The 12207-nt window shown below is 42.0% G+C and overlaps 1 protein-coding gene across 2 annotated transcripts in view; it reads right to left on the reverse strand.

Annotated features, from left to right (window-relative positions):
* Window positions 1-12207, reverse strand: part of LOC135510612 (Kv channel-interacting protein 4-like) — a 268359-nt gene that overhangs the window by 180225 nt on the left and 75927 nt on the right. Inside the window, exon 1 of one of the 2 annotated variants that reach the window (XM_064931671.1) lies at window positions 6021-6605. The exons of the other annotated variant lie outside the window; for it this stretch is intronic. Within the exon in view, the coding sequence (XP_064787743.1) occupies window positions 6021-6108 (88 nt within the window). The 5' untranslated portion in view covers window positions 6109-6605. Of the gene's footprint in view, window positions 1-6020; window positions 6606-12207 lie in introns of those variants that run through there. 2 annotated transcript variants of the gene reach the window in all.

Below are 12207 nucleotides of genomic sequence, written 5' to 3' on the forward strand. Positions count from 1 at the left end.
GAACACATCTTCTGCTGAATCGACAGAATTCAGCCCCGACGGTACAACATTTCTCAATAAGGAAGGACGGGAAAATATTAGTCTCGACAGAATTCAAAGTAACTTCGTTGACAAGCGAAATTAAATGACTTAAATCAATGAAGGACCACTGAACCGCTTCCAAGAGAATCTAGAAGCCTGTACACCTCAACTTTGACAGGGAGGGAGATAAGTTGTTGCAGTCCGTTGTATGGACACTTTCCCCAGGTAAGTGATTCAAAAACAAACAAAACAGGAGGGAAATAGGAGGTAATGTTCCAGAATGAGCACCAGGTATCTGAGCCTATCCGGCTGAAAATGATCTATTACAGGAGCCGCCGCCGCTAAAGGGGCCATCCGACCGGAGAGGGAAAAAAATCAAATAAAAAGGAAAATGTCTGATCTCTGATTTGGAGCAAATAGCAGATTTACCGCACGCTGTCTGTAGCGCAGGCAGGGGCAACGGCGGCATAGAAAAGAAGAGGCAGGCCTAATGTACAGGGGAGACTTGGAACACTTGTGCAGAGTCTTTGCGCAAAGTCTGGGAGGATATTGACAAGCAAGGATTGAATCGGAAATTAGGCCGCTTAGGCGTAAACACGTAATACAATTTAAAACTTCTAATACACTTGATTAATACTTCGGTGAATAGTCCCTCTTCTTCCCTCTCAATCAGTGAAAATGACTACATAAAAGGGAAATGTGTGTTCCCTCAGTGCTCAGAAAAATCGTTGCGGTTTTTAATGTATTGGATGCTGATAGGAATGTTTTGTTTTATGGCTTAAGAACCTGTACAATTTTGATTTGCCCCCACCACCCCTTTACTCTCAGAGGCAGACCACTGCTGAAACATTTAAGGATCTGCTCTGTGAAACTGTTAACATAGAATGTGTGCCATGAATACAAATTCAACCGGAGGCCTGACTCTAGCCAATGTACTCATCATAACCTTATGCGCTGGACATAATAATTGCTCCTCATCCACACAAATAAACCGGAGCGTCACATTCATATGATAGTTGGCAGTAAAATAACCAAATTTATATACAGTCCGGTGAAATCTAATAAGTCACACAAACTGCACTGTAGGCCTATGCATAAAGATACAATCTTAGTGACTGTTTGTAACAGAAAGAGCATGCAAGGACTGTGCTTTGTAAGTAAAGTCTTCAACGTCCGTGGAGCCACTTCTAGAACAATGAACATCTCAATTAAAATCTTATGGTCCAGAAATTTGCATAATCAATCATTCTCCTACTAGATCATCACAGTGATGCGGCCATCGCTATGGTCAAAAAAACCATATGAATCACGTCAGGTTCTATAAAATAATTGGCCGGTGCAGATTTTTCAACAATGGGTCCACTGAGGTGGAAATGCTATTCTGGCTCTAATGGTTGAATTATTAATGGTTGATATAATCATGTGTGTTTTATCTACATCACAGGTATGACTGCTCTTCTTGTTGCATTGCATCATATTCATTGGCTATTGGCAGGTACACCCCTCAGCATATGTTTCAAGACCAAATACAAATGAGCATTAGCATTGGTGGTTTACAACACATTAAGTCACTCTCGAAGAGCATCTTCTCATTCTCCCATAAGAAAAGGCTAAAATATATCAAATTGAGTAGGGCTAGACTATACTAAATAACTGATTAGAGATGGGGAGCATAAGCCTGGTTTCGTGGCAACCTCTCTACAGCAAATGTGCAAATAACTGGCAGAGACGGCCACGTTGCGTTATCTGGATTTTGTCGTTTCAGATAAAAGCACCACAGCAAAAAGTGCAACACCTCCATATCAAACCATTAGGCTTCTTACAAATCCATACTAGTATTGATCAAACTTACATACTGTATTTAATTGTGAACACTTTGCTGTGTCAGAATCTAATTTGATGCCACCAACGGGTATCGGAGGTTTAGAGCAAGAGACAACGCACACTTAGAACAGCTCAACTGGCTTTAAGTGGCCAATAACATTTTGGTTTTCCTAATTGAGCGAGCTTACAGGAATTGGGCTTCCTCCAATGGGAATTACAGCTTCTCCATTTATCCATTGTTATTAATAATTAATATGTTAGGCTTTAGCTGTCAAACAGAGAACTGCCAGAAAAGACTATACCTAAGCAAAATATACTAAGTAGATTCAGCTTTCCTTTTATAAAAAGCATGTTATACTGGTGCATCCGCAGACCTGGAATAAGTCAGCCTCTGAAGTTTCCAAACACAAATGACTGACAAAAATGTACCTATATCATCCCCCAATTTGTAAAATGAAAGGCCAGAATAATGCTACTTTGAGAAAACAATATCTATGTTTCAATGAACAAATGCATAAACATGTTCTGATGAAGCAAGGGAGAACGACAATTGCTGACGTGTAACCTGTCCACAATCTCCTGTAGGTATGGAAACCAACATCTCATTTGGTGGAGAGATGGTACTCTCCTTGCTCCATACCACCAATGGTGATCACATCAACGATTGGTGTAATTGAGTGGAAAAGACCCTCCTGACCAATTGGTGGAGCAATCGTGACATCTCACTGCAAGGCTGCCCATTGGTGGAGGACATCCATCATTACACATCTACCAAAAAACCCCAAGGACAAGCCTGTGGACTGGTGTTGTTTACCATGTTGACCATGTCTACAACCAGATATCATATCTGACTAAATCCAGTCAGGTACTGAACCGCTAACTTCACCCATGGCTGAGATGTCCTCTACAGTGCATTCGAAAGGTATTCAGACCCCTTCCCACATTTTGTTAAATTACAGCCTTATTCTTAAATTGATTAAATAACATGTTTTCCTCCTCAATCTACACACAACACCCCATAATGACAAAGTGAACAGGTTTTTAGAAATGTATTATAAATATAAAACAAATAACTTATTTACATTAGTATTCAGACCCTTCGCTATGAGTCTCGAAATTGAGCTCGGGTGCATCCTTTTTCCATTGATCATCCTTGAGATGTTTCTACAACTTGGAGTCCACCTGTGGTAAATTCAATTGATTGGGCATGATTTGGAGAGGCACACACCTGTCTATAGGAGGTCCCAGAGGTTACAGTGCATGTCAGAGCAAAACCAAGCCATGAGGTCGAAGGAATTGTCTGTAAAGCACAGAGACCGGATTGTGTTGAGGCACAGATCTGGGGAAGGGTACCAAAACCTTTCTGCAGCATTGAAGATCCTCAAGAACACAGTGGCCTCCAACATACTTAAATTGAAATCGTTTGTAACCACCAAGACTCTTCCTAGAGCTAACCTCTGGTCAAACTGAGCAATCAGGGAAAAGGGCCTTGGTCAGGGAGGTGATCAAGAACCCAATGGTCACTCTGACAGAGCTCCAGAGTTCCTCTGTGGAGATAGGAGAAAATTCCAGCACTCCACCAATCAGGCCTTTATGGTAGAGTGGCTAGACGGAAGCCACTCCTCAGTAAAAGGCATATGACAACCCACTAGGAGTTTGCCAAAAGGCACCTAAAGGACACTCAGACCATGAGAAGCAAGATTCTCTGGTTTGATGAAACCAAGATTAACTCTTCGGCCTGAATGCCAAGCGTCACATCTGGAGGAAACCTGACACCACTCATCACCTTGCCAATATCATCCCTACGGTGAAGCATGATGGTGACAGCATCATGCTGTGGGGATGTTTATCAGCAGCAGGGACAGGGAGAGTAGTCAGGATTGAGGGAAAAATGAACAGAGCAAAGTAGAGAGATCCTTGATGAAAACCTGCTCCAGAATACTCAGGAGCTCAGACTGGGATGACGGTTCACCTTCCAACAGGACAACAACCCTGAGCACACAGCCCAGACAATGTAGGAGTGGCTTCAGGACAAGTCTCTGAATGTCCTTGAGTGGCCCAGCCAGAGCCCGGACTTGAACCTGATCTAACATCTCTGGAGAGACCTGAACATAGCTGTGCAGCGACACTTTCCATCCAATCTGACAGAGCTTGAGAGAATCTGCAGAGAAGAATGGAAGAAACTCCCCAAATACAGGTGTGCAAAGCTTCCAGCATCATACCTGAGAAGACACAAGGCTGTCATCGCTGCCAAAGGTGCTTCAACAAAGTACTGAGTAATTTACAGAATACTTATTCATTTTGAATACATGTGCAAAAAAAACAACCAAAAAACTGTTTTTGCTTTGTCATTATGGGGTAGTGAGTGTAGATTGATGAGGGGAAAAATGCACTGTGCATGTATTACAGGGGTGTCCACTAGTTACCACAGCCACAAAGTCACAATTGTCTATAATCGTTAACTTCATGAAAATAAATGTTTATTGATCTTAATTTAAGGTTAGGTTAGCAGTGTGGTTAGGTTAAATATTTTAAGAAGAGAAATTGTAGAAATAGGCAGGGTTTTTGACTTTGTGGCAACGACCGTATTATAGGCATGCGTGCAATGCTTAATGTCCATATGCAATGAGTATGGAGCAGCTATTCATGAAGTACATTCGGTCCCACATACCACTTCATAAGGTGCACAATTGCCTTTGCCAGTCATTAGCATTTTCATTTAGCACCTCTCAGAGGCTTCGGGCCACCTCATACACATAGGGAGATAATCAACCAGCCCTTCTGCTAGACAGCCAAATGAATGTACTAACAAGACAGGGACATGATGTCTACTAGCCTAAGGAGACCACACAGAGATGACAATGTACTCTGGTGATGACAAATGCCAGTGTCTTCATTATACATGAACATCATCTGAATGAGAGCAAGAAGGATAAGCAAACACTGATTAAATGAATAATGTATACATGTGAGTTATATAAATACTGCATGCATACAGTATCTATAGAACATGTTCTCCCCACCTGCTACTCTAAGTAACCTTTGTTCTGTATTGAACGTAATCTAATATGTAATCTTGTTCAATCTCATTTGTTCATTACCAGTCCCATCGCCAAAGCTCAGACGTGGGAGTTAAGCTGGTGCAGAAGTTACAATACATCTGTTAATATAGGCATACTTGGGATGAGTTTTACAATGACACCGAAATCATGCAAACAAGGCAGTGACAACAGAAATGATTTTAGATATATTTTTTCTGATGCAGTATGGCTGTATAATTGACCTGTCAAGAGGTTCGCTGAGGAGCAAGCAACACGCTGACCAAGGTAACTTTGCCAACTGATTGATACTTTGTCACTTTCGATGACAAAGAACACACTTTGTCCATGAATACACTGGAACCAACAGCCTTATGAGTAAATGTTCAGGAAACTGATTAGTTTATAACCTGAAACATAAAATATACTGCATATTAAAGTAAAATGCAGTATTCTATAAATCAATTATGGCCAGGTATGAAAGACTGTTGGATTGTCAGTCATAATGATTCTCAGATTGATCTATGACAAAACCATAAAATACAACACATTATGGGCTTCTTTGATGAAGCTGTGTAAATGGTTCTCAGTGACTACGTCACATTTTGTGTACTGTAGCTCAGGCATGCTGAAAGGGTTGTACACTACTAGCGATCAGTGACATATATTCAGGCACCTGTCCAAGGTGGAGATGGTGGTGACTTCTTTTTCAGTCCCTCCCACACTGCTCCTTACCAATCTCTCGCTCTGACACACACACACACACACACACACACACAATGTCCTGGCGCATGTAATAAAGCACACTCCAACTTCGGTATTTTTCACTGTACTCCAACTTGTCATGACCGTATACATGAGCTAGACACCACATGCCACGGCAAGCATTAAAAGTGTGCTTGCTCTGTGTGGAAGTTGTATGCTTCTGTGGAAGCTGTGCTCTGCATTGCACCGTGAAGTAAGTGACCATAAATGAACACGTTTAGGAGCAGCTTCCAAAAGTACGACAACTTAACTTCCAAGATAACAAATGTTAGGCTACAGTCCATCTCAGCAGGACTGAAAGCAAGATAGTTACTGTACACACAAAACACAGTAGCAGACAAGGGATGGCACAAAGCCCTTCAGAAACTTTACCTGCATGAAGCGTGCCCGTGACAAGTCTATACAGGTACTGAGCGAATTTAAACATCTCTCTCTTGCACCTCTTCCTGCAGCTGCTCATGTTGGCACACGGGGTCAGGGGTCGCGAGGGGAATGGACTCTTCTTCGGGGTGTAATCCTTCTTGTTCCGCTCTCCGTGCTCTCCTCTTCTGTCCTCCAGTCCACCGTGTGGCTACGTTCCCCGGCGTGCCCCTAGTCTAAGTGTGAGAGTGGTTGTGTTGGTGGCGGGGGCGCTTTGTGGAGAGCACCCCAGGGCTGCTCTTAATGTGACACCTTTCTCAGGTCTTCTCCGGCGCCTAGGCTCCGATCACCAGTGGGACGCTGCACAGTGAGCGCTGTAAGGGTCATTAATATTTCCTCACCGGCAGTTTACCCCAGGGTCCCCACGGTGCTGCTCTGCATCACTTGCACTCCCTCTTTTTCTCTGTACAGTGACCCTCCCTTGCTTTCTCTCTCTCATTGAAGCTTATTTTACAGAAGAGGCTATTCTCTCTCCACCCTTCTCTTTTCTTCCCTGTACAGTGGCTCTCCACCTCTCGCTCCCCTACTACGCCAGCTGCTTACTCTACTCAGCACCATCTGAGAATGTTTTGCCCTCGATGACTGTTACCAAAGGGGGAGGGGCCTGTTTGGCCCTAGGGAGGAGGAGAGATAGAGCAAAAGGAGGAGAGAAGGAAACAAGGGGAAAGTAGTAAGGGGAAAGTATCTAACTCAATGAATGAGCAATGACCGCAGATTACGGGCCTGTCACATCACGCTGCTCTATAGACCATTACTGACAGTGATAATGCAATGGAATCTGTTTCCCAGGAGAGAAAGCAAGAGGTAATATTGAACAGGTATTTCAGGAATTTTTTTATTTACCTAGGCAAGTCAGTTTAGAACAAATTCTTATTTACAATGACAGCCTAGGAACAGTGGGAGAATGACAGATTTTTACCTTTTCAGCTCAGGGATTCGATCCAGCAACCTTCTGGTTACTGGCCCAACACTCTAACCACTAGGCTACATCCCCCCCGATTTGAAACTGAACTGAATGAATATTGTATTTTGTTTTAAAATAATCTTTCAGTTTAACATTCATGTTCAATATTTATATATTCAGTTTCAATAGTGTACATATTTAAAACATTGTCTATCAAGTTTGCAAACTATAATTTAAAGTTGATCAAAGTTTCATATATCCAACTTCTCAAATGCATTCAGATTCAGTTTTCAAAAACACCGTTCCCCAAATTCAGATTCAAAACCAGACAACATCCTGGTAGTTTGCCAGGTATGAAAGTTAGTGAATAGATAATCAAATTCTCACTGTGGTAAACAGAAAAGCTTCTGGTAGTTTCTGAAGCCAATGTGGCATGTTGAATATATTTTATTTATTTTCTTCCAATTAATTTGGCTCTAGCATTTGAACCGTTTTGGCTATGCGCTATTATGTCCCCATCCCTGAAAGCTAAGACTCGAGCATTGATTTGCCTTCTGTTCCCAGTCTATGATGATCACAGGCCTCGTTAGAAGGGAGTCATAAAAGCCGCTATTTAGCCACCATAAAAATGTTGAACAGCTCCGTCACAGCCCTTTACTGGATTGCCTTTCTACTCCCTATTTAATCTTGCTCTTGTGACTGACTGGGTTCGAACTAGGTCTCCTGCATGTCACAAGACTGTTAGCCCACTAATACTGAACAAAAATATAAAACGCAACATGCAACAATTTCAAAGGTTTGCCAGGTCCAGCAAATCAATGAGTTTTATTACAGATGAATTCCTCAGCACCGCCCTCTCCAGGCAATCCCACAGGTGAAGAAGCCGGATGAGGCCGGTTGGACATACTGCCACATTCGCTAAAACGACATTGGAGACAGCTTATGGTAGAGAAATTAACATTACATTTTCTGGCAACAGCTCAGATGACACATCTGTGGCATTGTGTTGTGTACCAAAACTGCACATTTTAAAAGTTCCTTTAATTGTCCCCAGCACAAGGTGCACCTGTATAATGATCATGCCGTTTAATCAGCTTCTTGATATGGCACACTGGTCAGGTGGATGGATTATCTTGGCAAAGGCTCACTAACAGGAATGTAAACATTTGAGCACAACATTTTAGAGAAAGAAGCTTTTGTGCTTATAACTGATTGGGTTAAAAATCAGTCCATCTGCACAACAAGAATGTGAGAGATCGAAGCAGAAGGATCTGTGCACCCCATTTCATGAGAGTGCAGCAGAAGTGGCGATTGTGGAATACAGGAAACGGAGGGCAGAGCACTCCCCACATTCACATCGACAGGGCTGTAATGGAGCAGGTCGAGAGCTTCAAGTTTCTCAGTGTCCACATCACTAAGGACCAATCATGGTCCAAACAGTGGTGAAGATGGCACAAAAACACCTCTTCCTCCTCAGGAGGCTGAAAATATTTGGCATGGACTCTCAGATCATCAAAATGGTTGTACAGCTGCACCAGTGAGAGCATCTTGACTAAATGCTTGGTATGGCAACTGCTTGGCATCTGACCAAAAGGCGCTACAGAGGGTAGTGTTTACGGCCCAGTACATCACTGAGGCCAAGCTCCCAACCATCCAGGACCCCTTTGTGCCCAATAATGTTTGTACCCTGTTTTGTGCTGCTGCCATGTTATGTTGCTACCATACTGTATTGTCATGTTGTGCTCCCTTGCTATGTTGTCATCTTAGGTCTCTCTTTATGTAGTGTTGTCTCGTGTTTTGTCCTATATTTTTTCATCCCAGCCCCCAGTCCAAGCAGGAGTCCTTTTGATACGCCGTCAGTGTAAATAAGAATGTGTTAACTGACTTGCCTAGTTAAAGGTTAAATAAATAAAAAATACCAGGCGGTGTCAGAAGGAGGCCCTAAAAATTATTAGACTCCAGCCATCCAAGTCATAGACTGATCTCTCTTCTACCGCATGGCAGCAATACTAGAGCGCCAAGTCTGGGACCAAAAAAAGCTCCTGAACAGCTTCTACACCCAAGACATAAGACTGCTGAACAATTAATCAAATGGCTACCCTGACTATTTGCATTGGCTCTCTTGCACCGGCTCTATGTACACTCACTGGACTCTACCCACAGACTCACACATACTACACTGACACTAACACAGACTACATACAGTGATTGCTCCACTAAAAGTTTGGCGATTATGCTGCGGGACTTAGAGGTAATTTGTGGTTTAGTACGGTACCCTGCGTCACTACTTCATTGCTCCAGACAAGCGCAAGGGGAAGTTAGAGCACTGATTATGCTTTTGGATCCCAAGGAGCTACTGTGTCTCTGTAGTACTGTGGCCTACTCCCGACCAGTCACGTTGTACAGCGCCTTAGTGAGGCAGCGGACAGCAGTGCAAGCTGTGTTGCTACAGATGTGATTTAATACCCGTATCGGCCTTGACTGGGAGATCCATGAGATGACTGTAGATTTTTGGTTTCTCCCCCTCTAAAAACATAAATAATTCTAAATAAAAAATGACTTTATTTACAAATTTGTACCAATGTCTCACCCCATGTTCAAGAATGGCCTTCTTCCTCGCTAATTTTACGTTATTTGAAAACAATATATATATTTAAACAAAGCGATTATTATTGTTATTATTATTATTATTACATAAAAGCCCCTTGGATATTCTCACAGATATATTATTAAACCTGTTATTAGCCATATTGGTTATGGCTCCCGATTGGCACACAATGGGATTGCCTTGCAGTTCTCCAGCTGTAACCACTGAAATAACGGGATGGGCCGCAGAGCTGTGCACAGAAATCGGACATAGCCCATGGGGAAGAGAGGAGGAGAAATGGGATTGCCTTGCAGTTCTCCAGCTGTATCCACTGAATGGACAGCTGATGGCGATGGACAGCTGATGGAACCCCCACCCCACCGAGTAGCACAGAGCAACACTTTAAGGGGCATTGCACTAATAATGGCGCTGACTACGGAAACGTTCCCACTGTTCTTCGTGTCATTCGGCACATTCAAACTAAAACAATGTAACTAATAATGGTGCAAAAAAATGCCCCTTAGATATGAATTCGGAGGGCATATATTATTAAACATTAAAGCATTAGACTTCTCACTAAAGGAGTCACTCAAAAGTTACTTATATCCAAACTGGATTTAACAAAAAATGACAAATGCACACATTTGTAAATCCCAAACTCTAAAAGTAATTAGAAAGGTAGATACAAATTATTTGTGATAGTGGTTACAATAAAGAATGTAAATAAGATGTAAACAAGATGCTGTGTTTTTATTTACAGTAGCGATGGACAGCTGATGGCATTTTGAAAACAGGTATTAAAACACTTGTAGCCAGATTAGCAGGACAATAGACTCTTTATAGCCTGGGTACTGTAGGTGTGAAAGTCACAATAACATCCATAATAACGTCGATAATGGAATAAAGGTTCAATAAAAATGTAATAAATGAAAATGATTGTATACTAAAAACGTGAATGTGTTTTTGCAGCGCATACAACCATGCCGACAACCATCTGTGAAGATCAGTGGACAAAGGGCTGGACAACGGGCCGCAACGAAAAAACGCATGGTTGCCAAGAAAGCAGTTAGTTTTGCTAGATTCTTAAAATGTGTACGCAGCATGTGTGTTGGAGTCAAATGTATCTACCATTTCTATCATAGGCCACTGTAATCGATGGGGGTACCATTCTGGGCGGTACCATTCTGCTCATCAGATGAAGGTGCACATGGATCAGATTCAAACTTTGAAGATCAAGATCGAGTCATTGAAGGCAGACCAGCAGAAAGAGAAACATACGATACGGGCGACAGCTGATTTCATTGGTCCAGAGTGAGTCGGCGGAGAGTCAGGCGGAGAACGACACGTTGAAGAGGGCGAGGAACGAGATGGAGTCACAATCTATGCCAGGCACACCTGTGAGCTCTGGAACTCCACCTCCAACAGGAAGAGTCAACATACCTGGCGGGTTCATCAGGTCGTCGGTTCACCCTGAAATTTCCATTCCTCTTCTGACAACAGAACTTGACCAACTACTCTACAGGGAAATCAAGGGCAGTCTGGACCATTCTGCTGTTCTGCTATAGCCTAATAAACAAATGCAGGTGATGTTCAAGATGAAGCAAAGCATTGTGACAAAAACAACAACAGAGTTACAAACGTACTGTCAATAACACAATAGAAAAATCTATGTATAGTGTGTGCAAATGTAGAAGAGTAGGGAGGTAAGGCATTAAAATAGGCCATAGATGTGAAATAATTACAATTTAGCATTAACACTGGAGTGATAGATGTGCAGATGATGTGCAAGTAGAGATACTGGGGTGCAAAAGAGCAAGAAGATAAATAACAATATGGGGATGAGGTAGTTGGGGGTGCTATTTACAGATTGGCTGTGTACAGGTACAGTGATCGGTAAAATGTTCTGACAGCTGATGCTTCGTTAGAGAGGGAGAAATAAAAGATCCCATAAATGTTCCGTACGCACAAAGGTTCTCTTAAATGTGTTACACAAATGAGTTTGCATCCCTGTTAGTGAGTATTTCTCCTTGCCAAGATAATCCAGCAATATGGACATTTTCTGGCATCTTTTATTTCAGCTCATGAAACATGGGACCAAAACTTTACATGTTGCATTTCTATTTTTCTTTAGTGTATATTTAAATTGACTGATTTCCTTATGAACAGTAATTCAGTAAAATATTTCAAATTGTTGCGGGTTGATTTTTGTTCAGTATAATTATTTTGTTAGATACATCTCCCGATTAATGGAAATCATATTTTTTCATTTTTCAAAGCCATGTTAGCTGTCACGCTAGCTGTTCACTCTGAATAGATTCACAAATTCATAGGAATTTGTCACGTAATGCAGATGTTGACTCCCTCTGAGGCACATGTTGCTCGGCCACCCCCCTGCACTTGCCAGGGCAGGACCTGCTCCCTCGGTGTCTAAAGCCAGTGTGAGAAATATTGTGAGAACAAACTTTTGTGCTATGAAACTAAACAAATACTGCACTATAACCCACAACTTTTTTTTGCCAAATTCATCATATTGTAAGACAAAAAAAAGGAAAGTGAACTTCAACCTGGATCGTTTTATTGGAATGTTTAGGCTGTTTAAGTAATGAATCAACATGGTAGAATGTGTTTTCTGAATACTGAAATGGATC

The sequence above is a fragment of the Oncorhynchus masou genome, chromosome 23 (genome assembly GCF_036934945.1).
Source record: "Oncorhynchus masou masou isolate Uvic2021 chromosome 23, UVic_Omas_1.1, whole genome shotgun sequence".
In the NCBI taxonomy this organism is placed as follows: domain Eukaryota; kingdom Metazoa; phylum Chordata; class Actinopteri; order Salmoniformes; family Salmonidae; genus Oncorhynchus; species Oncorhynchus masou.